The sequence below is a fragment of the Trichoderma atroviride genome, chromosome 5 (genome assembly GCF_020647795.1).
Source record: "Trichoderma atroviride chromosome 5, complete sequence".
Classification (NCBI taxonomy): Eukaryota; Fungi; Ascomycota; class Sordariomycetes; order Hypocreales; family Hypocreaceae; genus Trichoderma; species Trichoderma atroviride.
In genome coordinates this window covers 861147-876522 of record NC_089404.1, presented here as the reverse complement: position 1 = coordinate 876522, position 15376 = coordinate 861147, and the positions used below count along the sequence as shown (strand labels likewise).

General features: G+C 52.5%; 8 protein-coding genes across 8 annotated transcripts; 5 read left to right on the top strand and 3 right to left on the bottom strand.

Moving 5' to 3' along the window:
• Nucleotides 1–6: 6 nt before the first annotated feature.
• On the top strand, nt 7–345 carry TrAtP1_009481 (uncharacterized protein; the record flags this gene model as incomplete). Its single annotated transcript, XM_014091409.2, has 1 exon — nt 7–345. One exon carries the CDS (start codon nt 7–9, stop codon nt 343–345), a length of 339 nt encoding a protein of 112 aa, XP_013946884.2.
• A 192-nt stretch (nt 346–537) lies between these two features.
• TrAtP1_009480 (uncharacterized protein) lies at nt 538–1362 on the top strand (the record flags this gene model as incomplete). The annotated part of the gene is made up of 3 exons (XM_066114309.1): nt 538–889; nt 943–1006; nt 1098–1362. The coding sequence occupies 3 exons, from the start codon at nt 538–540 to the stop codon at nt 1360–1362; spliced, it is 681 nt and encodes a 226-aa protein (XP_065970403.1).
• A 574-nt stretch (nt 1363–1936) lies between these two features.
• On the top strand, nt 1937–3569 carry TrAtP1_009479 (uncharacterized protein; the record flags this gene model as incomplete). The annotated part of the gene is made up of 5 exons (XM_066114308.1): nt 1937–2050; nt 2102–2239; nt 2309–2672; nt 2724–3355; nt 3408–3569. 5 exons carry the CDS (start codon nt 1937–1939, stop codon nt 3567–3569), a joined length of 1410 nt encoding a protein of 469 aa, XP_065970402.1.
• Nucleotides 3570–3633: 64 nt separating this feature from the next.
• TrAtP1_009478 (uncharacterized protein) lies at nt 3634–4713 on the bottom strand (the record flags this gene model as incomplete). The annotated part of the gene is made up of 1 exon (XM_014091411.2): nt 3634–4713. The coding sequence occupies one exon, from the start codon at nt 4711–4713 to the stop codon at nt 3634–3636; it is 1080 nt and encodes a 359-aa protein (XP_013946886.2).
• A 400-nt stretch (nt 4714–5113) lies between these two features.
• Nucleotides 5114–7044, top strand: TrAtP1_009477 (uncharacterized protein; the record flags this gene model as incomplete). Its single annotated transcript, XM_066114307.1, has 4 exons — nt 5114–5232; nt 5276–5294; nt 5810–5899; nt 5983–7044. 4 exons carry the CDS (start codon nt 5114–5116, stop codon nt 7042–7044), a joined length of 1290 nt encoding a protein of 429 aa, XP_065970401.1.
• Nucleotides 7045–7366: 322 nt separating this feature from the next.
• Nucleotides 7367–9300, bottom strand: TrAtP1_009476 (uncharacterized protein). Its single transcript, XM_014091413.2, has 5 exons — nt 8824–9300; nt 8578–8745; nt 8187–8516; nt 7795–8126; nt 7367–7714 (listed from the first exon to the last, which is right to left on the bottom strand). The coding sequence occupies exons 1-5, from the start codon at nt 9028–9030 to the stop codon at nt 7468–7470; spliced, it is 1284 nt and encodes a 427-aa protein (XP_013946888.2). The 5' UTR covers nt 9031–9300; the 3' UTR covers nt 7367–7467.
• A 2674-nt stretch (nt 9301–11974) lies between these two features.
• On the top strand, nt 11975–13376 carry TrAtP1_009475 (uncharacterized protein; the record flags this gene model as incomplete). Its single annotated transcript, XM_066114306.1, has 3 exons — nt 11975–12313; nt 12455–12730; nt 12882–13376. 3 exons carry the CDS (start codon nt 11975–11977, stop codon nt 13374–13376), a joined length of 1110 nt encoding a protein of 369 aa, XP_065970400.1.
• Nucleotides 13377–14193: 817 nt separating this feature from the next.
• TrAtP1_009474 (uncharacterized protein) lies at nt 14194–14952 on the bottom strand (the record flags this gene model as incomplete). Its single annotated transcript, XM_014091415.2, has 1 exon — nt 14194–14952. The coding sequence occupies one exon, from the start codon at nt 14950–14952 to the stop codon at nt 14194–14196; it is 759 nt and encodes a 252-aa protein (XP_013946890.2).
• Nucleotides 14953–15376: the final 424 nt, after the last annotated feature.

Here is a 15376-nt window from a genome sequence, read left to right as displayed (position 1 = left end):
CCCAACATGGACGAGTCTGACGGAGCATTACAGACTCGAACAACGGATGAGGATGCTTCGCTGTTCAACATGCTGCCAAGGTATGATGATGGCTATGATTGGATGTCGGATCCTGAAGGCCGTCTGCTCCAAGTCTCGAATGACCATCAATCTATTGATGCGCCTTATTCACCTGAATATGAAATTGAGCCCGGCTTAAGCCCAGACAGCAGTCTCCAAGGGGCCAATTTCCCGACGCCTACGTCAATAGGTCAGGACTTTGTCATGCCTGCCACTCCGTCAGAGAATGCTTTTGAACTAAGCAGCGGCATGTCGTCTTTCAACAATCTCAACTCCGTGGTATAGGTGGGGAGTCAGCCATATGAGACTGGCCTCTATCCCCATACCCTTGGGTCGGCTGGGCCTTATGCGGGATTGTTGGAAGATGACGATTTCTTGAGACGTGAAGTGGCGTGTTCTTTGACGTTGAACAACTATCAGAAAAACGAAACAGAAAATTATTTACAAAACTATACGACATACTATATTCAAGACAGCATGGATACTCAAAATACATTTCCAGCAACTTATGCTGAAGAAAACAACAGAAACAACATCGTCAATGACACCAAAATGGGCAATGTCGTTGATGGAGGGGGAGTGGGCACTGGCCTGGCTCCATTCAATCATATCGACCCGAATTATGTCTTTGACTTTGGTGGGATGGTCATTGACCCGACACTTTCCAATGATATCGGCTTAGCTGATGACTTGAATGACGGAGAAATGGGCATTGGCTCAGTTTCCTTGGACAATGAGGTATTTGCTGGCGGTACAGAAGATTCCGGTACAGAAGATTCTCCTGCTACCGGTGTAACCAAACATCGTTACTCCGAGGTGGATAACGACGGTTAGCAAGTTTCGTCCGTACGTTTCTGTACCGATTACTGAGTATCTTCTTAGGGCGTCGCGAACCTGGCAAGATGTGGTGCTGCGATCGGTGGTACTCAACCAAAGGAGGTTTTCAGTAAGTAAATGCATCTCCTAACATGTGCCGGTCCTTTTCAATACTGTCTTTCAGAAATGTAACAAAGACCTAACATGTGATTGATCTACAGGAAACATTTAGACACGGGCAACCCAACATTGCCGTGCGAGGCGAAACCTGTTCCTTGTAGCAGCAAACTGTTCTCAACCGATCCCGAATTAAAGAGGCATTATCGGACTGCACATAAAGGTTGGGCTCGTGCAAATGGCCTTTCCGACTTGAGCTGTTCTTGCGTGGCCTGTGGGAAAACTTTCACCAGACCTGATAATCGAAATAAACATTGGAAACGATTTAAAAGATGCCGCGAAAAGATTGAACAGATGAAGAACACCTAGCAGAACCCTCCTCTCCGGAATAATTGCAATCTGTTTTTTTTTTATTTATTTTTTTCCTTTTTTCTTTTCTTCTATGAGCAGGAAAGGTAGCAGACAAATGCAGAGCTTGCAACTTTCACTACGCCTGATGTTCAAGTAAAAATGAAGCAGCAGATGAAAATGAACAAACCAAAAAAAAAAAGTTATAAACCTATGCAAAAAAACCTAAAACTAAAAATCAAAATCAAAACTTGTTCTCTTAGCAAATAATAACTGGTCTTTCTTCTGCGGTTCGTAACGTGAAGCAATCTCGTCTCTCGCCTTATTCTGACTGATGCATATTCTTGATAAAATGATAAATATGCACTAATCGCAGTCAGCCGTCTATACGTCATGGCGGACCTTTGCTATTCGTGAACAAGAGCTGTATGGCAGCTCAGTTCATGTTTCAACTGCTCATTAATTGCATCACACGCGATGAAAAGAGAATGACTATCAATTTAATTCCAAGCTGCTCATAGCCAACTCACGCCTTCTTTAATCCAATTGCGCACATCCGTCTTCCACAGCCACTCATATTCAGCCTCATGCCACCATGGCCATCCTGACATTCACCCTCAGCGAAGAGGGCGTAACGGCGTTTCGCGACGCTCTCAATTGCTTGAGCAAGTTTAGCGAAGATGTCTCCATTGAAGCGCGAAAAGATTCTGTGAGGAACCATCCAATTCACCTCAAAACCAGCTGCTAATTCGACGACTAGTTCTTCCTATCCACCATGAACACATCAAAGTCGGCCTATGCGAGCTTCCGGTTTGCGACCAACCGGTTCTTTGGCCGCTACCAGTACCAAGCCACGGGACAGTTCCAAGACAAATTCTACTGCTCCATGTACATACGAGTGAGGCATACTCTGTCATGCAATTCTACCAAGCCGATGAAAACTGACTCTATTGTCTCTGTCTTCTAGGGCTTAATCTCTCTCTTCCGCAGCAGATCTGGAGTCGAATCCCGGGGGGATGTCGACAAGCAAACCATTATAGATCGGTGCGACGTTGCCATTGAAGACGGAGAAGGCGTCAAAAGCCGCTTCATCGCCCGCATAATCTTTAGGAACGGACTCACAGCCACGCATCGACTGCCCTTTGAAGTCAGCATGCCGGTGCACGCCAAATTCAACCGACAGGAAGCCCTATATCACTGGAGTATCTCGTCAAGAACATTGAAGCAGCTGGTGGACCACTTTGGGCCTGGAACAGAGTACCTAGAGGTCAACACTGACGGCGACCACGTCAACTTCACTTGCTTCAGCGAGAAGACCATCAGCGACGATGGTATGTTGCTACGCCTGTCTCATGGAGCGAACTAGCTAACGTGTAGAACAGCGGTCCTTAAGAAACCTCTGCATACCTCGATTTCTGTTGAAACAGACGAGTTTGATGACATTGACGTGGAAGACAAGCTCCAAATCGTCGTCTCCATCAAGGACATTCGAGCAATCACCCAGCACGCAGCCATCACCGGCAACGCCATTGCAGCTCGATACTCCCTTCCCGCAAGACCAATGCAGTTATCATACGCCAGCGACGCCATTTCTTGCGAGTTTCTCATCATGACAGTAGGCGAGCGAGGCGGCAATCCCGCGCAAAGGACCAAAAAGGTCCGCAAAGGCGCCCCAAGCAGCAACAACCATGTGCCGCCACATCTGGAAGCCACATCTCGTCGCACAAGCGCAGCACCGTCACAGACCGCGGCTGAGATTCAGCGACAACAATCCGAAATGCCACCGCCAGCGTCATCGCGGCAGCCACCGAATCCAACTCCTCGTTTGAGTGCTGCTAGAGCGAGTGCTTCCCGCATTGGCGCTTTCGATTTCCGACCTTCACAGAGACCGCCACCGCCCACGTTACGATCTGACAGTCTTTTTGTCGAAGATGAGGCGTGGGAGCCAGTAAGAGACGAGGATGAAGACGGAGATGAAGATGCACGATTGGAATGGGATCATAGTGCTGACCCTGTAAGTGGCCTGGTAAATCGTCTAATGTGTCCCGTGGCTAACTTGGAGACAGAATCCCTCTATTTCGCACATGAGCCGCGCAGATGATATTCGTACTGGCAGCTATGAGCCGACAAACGATATCGACGCCACAGGAGCAGCAGCAGAGTCAACATACGTGGACCCGACTCAGAGACTATCCGATGTCAAGGGCTTGAATCTGTTTCCCGACTGAGCTAGAGCCAAGAACCATCATGATTGTTCACGTTTGGGTTTGGTTATTATTGGGTGTGATGGTTTTAGCTGGATGTAATGGATATCCAGCTAGTGGCACAACCGGCGCCTATGTTATCTATTTTACTCTCTGGAGGAATATGCTTTGACGATGCAATGACATTCCATCTTCCCTTGACGTCGTTATTCTCCACTCGCGGTCCGCAGTTGCCATGTTCTCCCCAGCCCCAAGACACAACATCGCCCTCTGCAGAGAGTGCGACGGCGTGCTCGCTGCCAATGGCAATCTTGTCTAGAGGGGGGAGGTTTGGCGGCGGCAGTTGACCATGATCGTCTCGTCCCCAAGCTATCAAGCTTCCATCTGTTCCTAGAATGTAAAAGTTGCCCCAGCTCGCTCCGACATCTTTCCACGGTATAGCTGTTGAAGGAGCGTCTGAAGTCAAGCCCCATTTGTCTGATCCCAAGACACGCAGATGGCCGCTCTCAGGTTCTCCAAAAAGACATGTAGACTCCTTGGCACACACTGCCCTGACAACTTTGAAGTCTACACCCTCGATCTTCCTCGGAGAATAAATGACGGCACCAGGCTCGCCAACTTGAGACTTGCGGCAATTTCCCCAGCCATAGACGTCGCCATTATCCAAAACCGCAACAGCGTGTCCCATACATGCTGACAGGTCCACAACCTCCGTCCCGGCGGGAGGAAAGTCTTTAACCCTTGTAGCTGACGGCGTCCTCACAATCAACTCGCCCAATCCCAGCTCTCCCTTCTGCCCAATGCCGAGACTAAACACCTTTGTCCGCCGGCCCTGCTCATCCTTTGTCACAATGACAGACGCCTCCCAGGTGGCCGCAGCCAGCGCAATCTCTCCGACGGGCTCATCCTTTGACAGCCGCGCTTCCAGAAACACCGGCACGTTGGGGAAGGGACTCAGCCCGCAGGCTCCACTGGCCGGGTCTCCACTCCAGTACAAGCTGCCCGAGTCCGTGAGGAGCAGCGTGTGGTTGCCGCCAGCAGCGACTTTGGCGATGCGAGAGCTGGGCTGCTCGGGGTGGAAGAGCACAGGCTTTGGCACAGAGACGTCTTCCTTGTGGCTGATGCCGAGCTGGCCGGATCCATTGGAGCCGATGGCGTATACGGCCATGTTTTGAGAAGCAAATGCTCATCAAGTGACGAGAAAAGCGAAATCGGATGAAGCTCTTGCGTGTGTGCCTTGCAGCTTATTTGACAGCTGCATGGCCGTCTTTATTTCGGCATTCCTACGCCATATCGATATCGGCCTATCAAGCCCAAATGCCCCGCCAACGTCGCTACGCTGCGCTTACTCAGCAATCCTTTTTGATCCCCACCTAAACCTACCGGCCCATATTTAACCACATCTCGCGAACTTTTTTTTTTTTTCAGCTTCTTCCAATCCTAAAACTCAGCTCAACCCTTTTTTGTCTTTTTTCCCTCGCTCCCTACCAAGCAGGTGAAGAAAAACAAGAGGAAAAGACGAGCAATTGGACATTTCTGCATTCAAGATCCGCGTCGGGCAGCGCGCAATGGCTTCGACTCAAGCCGCCAGCATTCCGGCGGGAATGGAAAACTTCACCGTCGGGCTGATTGGCATGGGCGACATGGGGAGGATGTACGCCGAGAAATTGTCTGAAGCTGGCTGGAGGTGAGTTTCTCGCATTGATGTAATGATTGTTGCTCTTCAACAGAATCCATCTCTTCTTCAAGGTAAGCATGACTTTTCGTTTCTTCTCCCTCAACCCACACATTTTTTCATGATGACAAGAGCGCATTTGGCTCGAGTATCGTGCAAGGACGCCTGGTCGCCGTTCCGGTCGGCCAGGGCCGGACTTGTGCTTTCGGTGATGAAAAAGCTAGCTACCTTACTTTACCTGTCTGAAAAAAATTCTTCCCTACCCTTTTTATTTTGACTCATTTCTCTCTTTTCCTCACAAGCAAAGAAGCTAACAGTCAAAAAAGACCTAGATATACTTGACCAATCATGGTTCCCATCCCAACGTAGACCGAGTAATTAACGTACAAGTTTCTTTCCAGAATCCTGGCCTGTGACAGAGAAGATAAATACGATAGCCTAAAAGAAAAATACAATGGCAAAGTACGCAACGCGCTGTTTTTCTACAATGTTCTCGTGATATCTCTTCACCACTTTTTTCATATCTCATCATCCTTTATATCCACCGTGACCGAACTCAGATGCTGAAGCCTGCCTCTCTCCCATCTAGAAGAACATTGAGATTCTGCGCAACGGCCACCTCGTCTCCCGTGCGAGCGACTACATCATCTACAGTGTTGAAGCCGCCTTTATTGATCGTGTGATTGCTCAATATGGACCTTGTACGCGCATCTCACGTCCCATCTATAAGCGTACAATCTCAACTTGACTAACATGATCCAGCAACCAAAATGGGCGCCATCGTCGGCGGCCAAACATCGTGCAAATCCCCCCGAAATCGCCGCCTTTGAAGCCCACCTCCCCTCAGACGTCTACATCCTCTCCTGCCACTCGCTCCACGGCCCCGGCGTCGATCCCAAAGGCCAGCCCCTGGTGCTCATCCAGCACCGCGCCCCGGACGAGGCCCTGCACAAGGTCGAAGCCGTCCTGAGCTGCCTGCAGTCCAAGTTTGTCTATCTCTCGGCCAAGGAGCACGACCGCATCACCGCCGACACGCAGGCCGTCACGCACGCCGCCTTCCTGTCCATGGGAAAGGCGTGGCACGCCAACGAGCAGTACCCCTGGGAGCTCAGCCGCTACATTGGCGGGCTCGAAAACGTAAAGATGAACATCATGCTGCGCATCTACTCGCAGAAATGGCACGTCTACGCCGGCCTGGCCATCCTCAACCCGGAAGCCCGCGACCAGGTCGCCCAGTACGCCAAATCCGTCACCGAGCTCTACAAGCTCATGCTGGAAGGCAACCTCGAGGGTCTCAAGGCCCGCATCTACGCCGCCCGCGACAAGGTCTTCTTCGGGCCCTCCAAGACCTGGGCCAACCGCCCCCTCCTCGAGGCCTCCATCCTCACGTCCTTCTCCCTCGGCACCCTCACGGCCGAGACGCCCGCCCGCCCCAACAACCACCTCTCGCTGCTCGCCATGGTCGACTGCTGGGCCGAGCTGGGCATCGTGCCCTACGACCACATGCTGTGCAGCACGCCGCTGTTCCGCCTGCGCTTAGGTGTGACGGAGCACCTCTTCCGCAACACCGAGATGCTCGACGAGACGCTGCGCACGGCCACCGAGGACAAGCGCTACCGCAGCGACGACCTCGAGTTTACCTTTGCCGCGCGGGGCTGGGCCGAGTGCGTCACGCTGGGCCACTTTGAGACGTGGGAGAAGCGGTTCGTGAGCACGCAGGAGTTTTTCCAGCCGCGGTTTGCGGATGCGAAAAAGGTTGGTGATGAGATGATGAAGAAGGTGCAGGCGAGTATGGATGAGAATCTCAAGATGGATGAGAAGTGAGAAGAGTTTTTGGATGAATGACGAAGGGACGGAAATGTTTATGTTATGAGTATGACGATACTGTACTTATTTGTTTTGGATTACCCTGGAGCGATGGATAGAGCTTGAATTTTGCGCCCAGTAAGAGGAGGGAGTTTCTTTTGTGTTTCTTTTGGTTCATGACATCCTTCCTATAGAAACATTATACATACAATGGAAACGAACATTTATGAGTAGCAAGTGTATGGATTCTATTACTCTATCCCAGCGTAAGAAGCAGAAGAAGAAAAGCCACCTTTTGTTTAGCACCCGCTCTTTGAAGAACGTCATCTCGCTCATTGTACCACATTGACTCAAACAAACGCTACCAAGCCTCGAAACCGAAACATGTATGGTACAGTACAGAAAAGCAAGTTGGAAGACGGCAAAGGAAAAAGTACCAAATCAAGCCTGCGTAATGACATCTGGAACCCCTAGCTCGACGCTCTCTTCCAGCATGGCTACCCCATGGGGCACTTTTAGGGGAAACGGGGTAAAGTTTTGGTTGGTTGGCTGAGATGGTCCCAGTGTTGCTTTGTTTAACGATTCGTCAAGGCTCAGCTCGCGAACATGGCCGATGATGAGACCTTCAGTTGACTGAGAGACATCTTCTTTGGGTGATGGTGCACTCTGGGCTCTCGAGGGAGTGCCACTACAAATGTATTAGTTGTTAAACCCTGCAGATAAAGGATGAATTCAATGGTGGATGTTTAGGCAGCTGCAGCCCCTTACCTGTAATCATCTTCCGTAGCCTCATTCCCAGGCAGATCGTTCTCTGAAGGAGGAGGCGTCCATTGCTGTGAGTCAAATGTGGTCGATGCATTTTCTGAAAGCACTCCTAGATTCTCGCATCCAGGAGAGTACTTTAAATGGCCAGAAGTGATGCTGGATATCGTAGGCGTAAGGGACCAGTCAAAGTCGGCATCATACTCTTCTATCTCGGCGTCGTCTTGTCTTCTTGTCCACAGAATACGTCCACGGGCGATCTGCGCGTCGAGCAAGTCCATGACACTCATCGTCGATGCAGGAGAGTCGTGCTCCGTGCTTGCAGGAGAAGAGCGAGACTGTCACCGAATCGTTATTAGTTCCGAATTTTGACGTACTCCAATACTCATTAAACTCACCAAGGGTACTGGACGACAGCCCATATCTAGGAGGTTCCTCGCATCTATAACAGGCCGCTGGCCCAGGAGGTGGAAACTGTATCCGGCTGCGGCAGTAGGGAGCACCTCTCCATGAGCAACGGCGTTGAGGCTGAGAAATGCGCGGTCTGCGCAGCCAGGCCGACAGTTTTGGCAGACGCGATACTGGCATTCCTCCTGCGGGCTACACAGCCACGGCTTTTGAAGCCCAATGCTACAAGACGCACTATCTAACCCGTAGGGCTGAGCGAGGCGGCTGAGGATCGCGGCACTGTTCTTTTGAATCTTGTCTCGCTGGATAGCAAGTTGGACCTGTGGTGATTTAGCAGTAGATCGATGGACATGTTGAGCTCTGAACGTCTGTTTCACGTACGTTTTCACGCTGTCGTAGTATCTTTGCAATTTGATCGGGCTGGTAACTTGCAAGTTGTTTTTGGTTAATCTCCTTGAAGAAGCTGAGTCGGTCCTCGCGAGCAGCAGGAGTTCCTTTTCGAATGCCCATCATTGGGGTAAGTTGACAGCCGATATGATCCATATTGACCTATAGGGGTTAACAGTCAGCATTTAATACAAATTTCCAACAGGTATATCTGGCTCCCCAGCATCTTGGTTGGCATACAAACTCTCCCTGCTTCACAGCGTGCTCGATTAGGTCTTCTCTATCTTGCGTGCACTGGTACAGCCATCCAGACGGGCCAGGATAGCGGCAGCTGGAACAGAGGAGCGTCGGGCTGTAGATCCTCGTCATGGTAGCGTGTGTGCACTGCGGTTGGAACGATGAATGCCTATGGAGGCCTGGAGGAGCGTTTTTATGCATGACGAACATTTGGACGGGTTTGACCTCGGCTTCTTCGACGAGTAGCAACTTTGCGATTTCGAGAGCTTGCACCTTCAAAGAGAGAGAAGGGAAAAGATGCTCGAGAGAAGATAATCCCAGTCACTTGATGTCGTAACAATGCTTGGACGAAGAAATACTGATGGGGTGGAATGTAGGGCGATGGAGAAGCCGGTCATAATCTTGATGAGGAAAAGATGAAAACTGATGATTTTTGAGCCTCGATTCTCTACTGTGCTCAGGGCTTGAGGTGAATGGAGCACCTGAAAGACAGAAGCCTCCAGGCGGCCAGGCACTGCGCGTGACTGAGTGCCAGTGGCAATTTCGAGGCGAGCAGCCGCCATGGCAGCGCTGAAGGACCACTGACGAGGTTTGTAGTGGTTCAGTTCAGTTGACCAAGGCCAATGCTGAAGCTAAAACTATGAATTGAAGTTTGTGTCGTCGTCATCGAGGGTCCAAGCAGTGTTTCTAAATAGAGGGGAAAATAATGAATTGAGAATACGGAGGCTGTATCATATGCTTATGCTAAGCGTGTAACTGTGCGTGTCCAATTCATAATTGTGACACAAGAATAGTCGAGAAGTGCATACATTGTGCAACAGAGAGCTGCAGATGTATAAATTGTACCGTGGACAAGAAGCCAGCCATTAATACTTGCTATAGATATTGGCAAACATATCAAATACGGAATACAGCCAGTAGTGGTCACATCCTCTTGGCGGGTGAAGTACTTTGACTAAGAATGCTATTTTGGGGCTCAAAATGGCAAATACAGGGCCCTGGCATATCTAGAGGTCCTTCAAGTTCAACAGCAGAATCATATGCGCTATTCAAGACACTGCGCCAGATCTGTTTACTGACCAGATTAATATTGAATTGACGTCTCCTTGATGACCGTCGCCTGTAGCAGCCACTAGCTCGCCTCAGACGGAATATTGGCCAATGAACGCGCGAGGATGTCTCTGCTATCGGTCCTCCACAATCGGTACGTCACTTATCAGGTCCAATGGCAGCTGAATCTAAAAACTCCAAACACACACACAACAAACAATTAAGCTGCTGCAGATGCCACCACCGCCTCTGCCAATCCCCCCTGGTAGCAGCATCGCGTACGACTGAGGCAGCAACAGCAGCGGCCTGTGCGTCGACGACGTGCAGAGTTTACACAAAGGCGGATCGGAGGCGTTCCTCGCAGCAAACTAGGCGGCGCAGTCATCTTCATCTGCACCATGCACGACACGCGCGTGGCTAAGCAGAAGCCCAGATTGGCGCCTTGATTAGAGCAAGCATCCGGCAGCCTTTACGACCATCCAATCTCACTGCCCCGGCACCGCAGAAGAAAAAAAAAATAAGATCAATATGGTTGCTGTGGAGAAGAGAAAATCACGACGGCCCCGTCAATAAAGCCTCGCAAGGGTCGGCGATCCGGCCAATGGCAAACGCGGCAGCTCAGCGCAGCTCTCAGCAGAGCAACAACAAACGGGCTCGTAACCCGTAAGCTAGACAAGCACAAGCCGCGACCCTGGCTCTGCTGCTCTCATCATCTCCCACCCCTGCATGCGCTGCGTCCTAGCCCGGCTCCAACCTCCAATCGAAGGCCCGGAGGCGCCCACATTTCGCCCACAGCTCGCCCACTTTCAGCCAGCAACAGCGTCGCGACGCCTGCGCTGCCCGATCGTGCGACCCCGTCTGGGCCCTCCCAGCGTCCCAGCCTTTGCCTGATCCCAGCACCTCGACGCAGCTCCAGCTCAGCCCAAGAAGCTTGCTTGCAGGTGCGGGAAATATGGAGCGGCCACGCCAGACGCGTCTCTTGATTCGGCGCTCAGGCACCGCCCGAGGCCCAAAGCAGATACAAGTTTATTGCCTGCCAGCCGCTGCACCAGTAATCCAAGAAAATACGGGGGGCTACGGATTATCAGGTACGAAACAAATCTCAGGTCAACAGACGGTCGCACCTCGTGTACGGAGGCTAGAGCAGCAGTGCAGGTACTTGTCCACCGTCCGTCCTCGCTGCCGCATCGCTGCCACCAGCCGGACAGCTACGAGGTACCGGCGGCTTCATCCATTCCGCCCAGCCTCTCGCAATCTTGACTCTTTCAATCTCACTCCCTCGTGCGCGCTGCCGCTCTCTCTTGCTCTCGCCCTCTCCCTCCTCGCCCTTCTCTTCTTCTCCCTTTCGGGGCTAGCTGAGGAGAACGAAAAAAAAGAAAAGAAATTGCTACAAGATCGTCTCCCAGGACACCACGAGCTCTCGCGACGAAGCTGCTTTGTTTTGGTAAGTTGGATCACGGGTTCTGTTGTTCCTGTTGCTGTGCCGTCGCTGTGCCTGTTCCTCTCGTCTTCCCTGTCAGCCCCCCCTCAGGTTCAGGGCCGCTCTTCGTCTTCCCACGCCATCCTTGCGGCAGCCAGTCTTGACGCGACCCGACACAGTCTCTGGGCAAGGGGACACGGGAGTCCTCAATTCCCTTTGCCGAGGCAGCAGGTCCTGAAGTGTATGCACCTGCATGGACGTGCGCAGCTCGAGACTCGGATCAGCAGCAGCCAGCGGGCTCCAGACTTGTCCGGGGGGTTGGGTGGCCCACTCAGCGCATCAAGGCCTTGTGTCTCGTCGTGTAAACAAATCCATTGGCTGGGCCCTGTCACCACGACAGCCTCAATTGCTCCCCAACCTCTCCGCCGCCCAAAGCGTTTGCATCTGCTAATCATCCCGCCGTCGCGTCGTTGGACAGCCAGACCCTCTCCGCCCGTCTCATGACGACGGTCTATCCCTGACTCGCCCCACGAGAGCATAGCTGCACGTCGATTGATCTTGCAACCGCAATTCACGTCGCCGCTCCCCGTCGTCGCTGCCACCGCCACGATTCCCGATCACGACCACGACCCCGACCATCCATAGCGACGACACCAGCGACGCTGCCGCCGCGAAACGAGCACCATGTCGGTCAAATTCGAGCGGGACACGGTCCAGACCTTTCAAGATGCTGCGACCTCAAACGCCCTTCAGCCCTTCCAGCAGATGGCTGCCGAACAGGGCGGCGTAGTCCAGAGGACCATCAAGACCATCACCGAGAAGAGCGTCGACCAGGCCAGCGAGGCCGCCGACCGCGCTGCTGAGCGCGCCGCTGCTCTCGCCGAAGGACCTGGCCCGATCCGACGAGCCTTTGAAGGCGCTCCTCCTCTCCCCGGAACCAGTGGAAAGCACCCGATTTCCGAGGCCCTGGGCACCGCCCTGACGGGAGGAAAGTCCATGGCAGGCACCAAGGGCTACTTGGCGGTACGTTTTTGGCCCAATCCCTCTTGTTGCGCGCGCAATATGAATGCGATGAATGCGAAAAGGATGGAGGAGAATGGTGGACGTTTGGTGGACAATGTTGAAATTAGGTTTGGCTAATGGCTGACTTGTTCCAATTTATAGTCCTACATCAAGGAGCTCGAGGCCAACCCTCTGCGCACCAAGATGCTCACGGCTGGTACCCTCGCCGGAGCTCAGGAGCTTCTCGCCTCGTGGCTGGCCAAGGACCGCAACAAGCATGGCAACTACTTTACCTCTCGCGTCCCCAAGATGGCCGCCTACGGAGCTTTGGTCAGCGCTCCTCTGGGTCACTTTCTCATCTGGCTCCTCCAGAAGCTCTTCAAGGGTCGCGTTAGTCTGCGCGCCAAGATTACGCAGATTGTCGTCAGCAACCTGGTGGTATGTGCTTCTTCAACCCCCCCCTCGCCTACCTTGTTTCAATCCCCATCTTGAAACGGAGTCGCCTCCCCTTCAGATCTGATAAGCGAATTGACCTTAATTCCATCATGACATCATTTGTAATGAGCAAGAGATACTAACACCATGATAGATTGCACCTATCCAGAACAGCATCTACCTGGTCGCCATGGCTCTCATTGCCGGCGCTCGAACATTCCACCAGGTTCGCGCCACCGTCAAGGTCGGCTTCTGGAGAGTTATGCGCATCTCCTGGCTCACCTCCCCCATCTGCCTGGCCTTTGCCCAGCAGTTCCTCCCTGACGAGCTTTGGGTCCCCTTCTTCAACTTGGTCTCCTTCGTCATTGGTACCTACATCAACACCCTCACCAAGAAGAAGCGTCTCGCAGCCCTGCGCAAGAAGCACTACGGTGACACCCGCGATGTCCGCGAGAGCCGTGATCCCCGTGATCCCCGTGATCCTCGCGACCCTCGCGATATCCGTGATCCTCGTGATCCTCGTGACCCTCGCGACCCTCGCGATATCCGCGACAACCGCCCTCCTCAGATGGGCCGCCCTGGTCCTGAGGACTACCCTCCCCCCTCCCCACATGGGACCGAACCCCAACATGAGCGGCCACAACCCTAATTACTAAAGACTACTGGGACCTAAAGCCTACAAATGATACCCTGGCGGCGAACATACGCTGGAGTACTCTCCCCTTCTAAGGCAGCCAGTCAGGGAAAAACATCCATAATCTAAAGTGCGGGTGGGAGGTTCGAAAAAACCATATATTACGTTACGGGATAAGAAACGAGGGTGGGCCCCAATATGTCAAGATGATGACCCATTCGTGCTTTTTTTGCTTCCAAGGAGAGATGGTTTCATTGAAATGGGGAAAACGGGGGGAAAGAAGGTGCTTGCGTGCGTCTGGAAAGAATGATGGCTTTGTTTGGAGGGGGAGGGCAACGCGATGTTTGTTAGTAATGACTTGGTTAGATGCTCCCTTGTATAAATGTTTTGATTGACGTTTTTTTTTTCTATTTTGTTGTGTATTCTTGTTCCTCCTCTTCATTTGTCTTTTTCTTCTTCTATTTGGTTGTTTATGTGTTCCTTTGTGTTCAAAGTAGATAGATGGAGTCTTCGTCTGGACTTTGCCTTCTATTTAATTATGTAATGCCGTAGTTGTATCTTGATGTTCGTGTGTATCGTTATATTAGGGGTATTTGGTCGTAAATTCGTGAGTTGGCAGCATCACCGTAAGGATATGGTGATGGTAGGTTTAAGAATCGGATTCATTGCTTTTCAAAGCGATGATTTGGTGCCTGGAGAGAGGTATGAGATGACGTCTGGTTCGACATTTGCTCCTCTTGGTCAAATATTTCAGCACTCGGTAGCACAGTCCATCACTCTTTCATGTCGTAAATCGTCTCTCCTTCAAGGTCCCGCATCACCGCCGTCTGTATCAGCCATGACACCCGGGCTCCAGTACTCCCACTCCCCCCTTTGTCTGCTTGTCCACCCAGAGCATGCCTCCCGCCATCAAATCCTCAATCACCGTTTTACACCTCGCCACCTCCCACCCCAGGTTATCCTGCAGCATGCCCACGCTCACGTACCCCAGCACCTGCGCCGCCTCCACCACAGCCGCCTGATCGGTGCTCAGCTCGCGCGGCACGCTCCGCACGTACTCCTTCCTACCGACAGTGACGACGGCATAGCTCCCACCGAGCGGCTTGAGCGTCTCCACGGCGCGGCGCACGTCGTCGTCGCTAATCGAATCCGCGCCCTCCATGCGTCCCTTGGAAACCCGGTCCCTCAGCTCCTTGAGCCCAATCAGGCCGCCGTTCTCGGCCCTCGTCGCGCCGCAGACCTCGACAATGCGCACCGCCAGCTCAAAGTAAAAGTCGTTGACCGTCTTGCCCAGCAGCTGCGCCCAGACGGAGGACCCAGAAGAGTTGCTGTTGTGGCTGTTTGAGCTCGCGAGGGGGTCGACGCCGATGGCGGAGCACATGCGCGCAAACTGGGCGCGGAAGGACGGGTCGGAGCGAATGTCCTTTGCGTGCGTGGCGGCGAATTGCTGCAGCAGCGAGCGGAAGACGGCGAGCTGGGTCTCGAGGGCCTGGGCGTTTGTGGCGCGGAGGGAGGAGCCGTGCGAGGCGAATTGGGCGGACGTGATGCGGGAGCGGTCGAAGGCGGCGATGCCGACGCCTTTACGGGACATGGTGACGGATGATGGTGTTGAAGTTGTTGATGATGTGGTGATGGTGATGGGTGTCAGCTGGGGGGGGGGGTCGAAGTCGAAGTTGAGAAAGAGAGATATAAATTATAGGGGGAGAAGAAGAGGAGAGATAGATGGAGAAGATGTGTGCGTAGAGACAAAAATAGGAGTGGAGGGTTGAGAGGATAAGGAGGAGAGTTTAAGAAGTTGGTGAGAAAGAAGAGTTGACGTTGAGAGTTCAATAGGGAGGGGCCGATTAGCTTTTGGCGGGGCCATGTAAGGCGGGCGAGTTTAGGCGCAAGTCGCTGCTAACGCTGGGTCTGATAGTGGATTGGTAGCGTATGGAGCACTGGAGATGTCGAGTTTACTGACGGAGGCAGCTATACGTGCCCGCAGCGATTTATTGAACACAGTAGATACAACATCT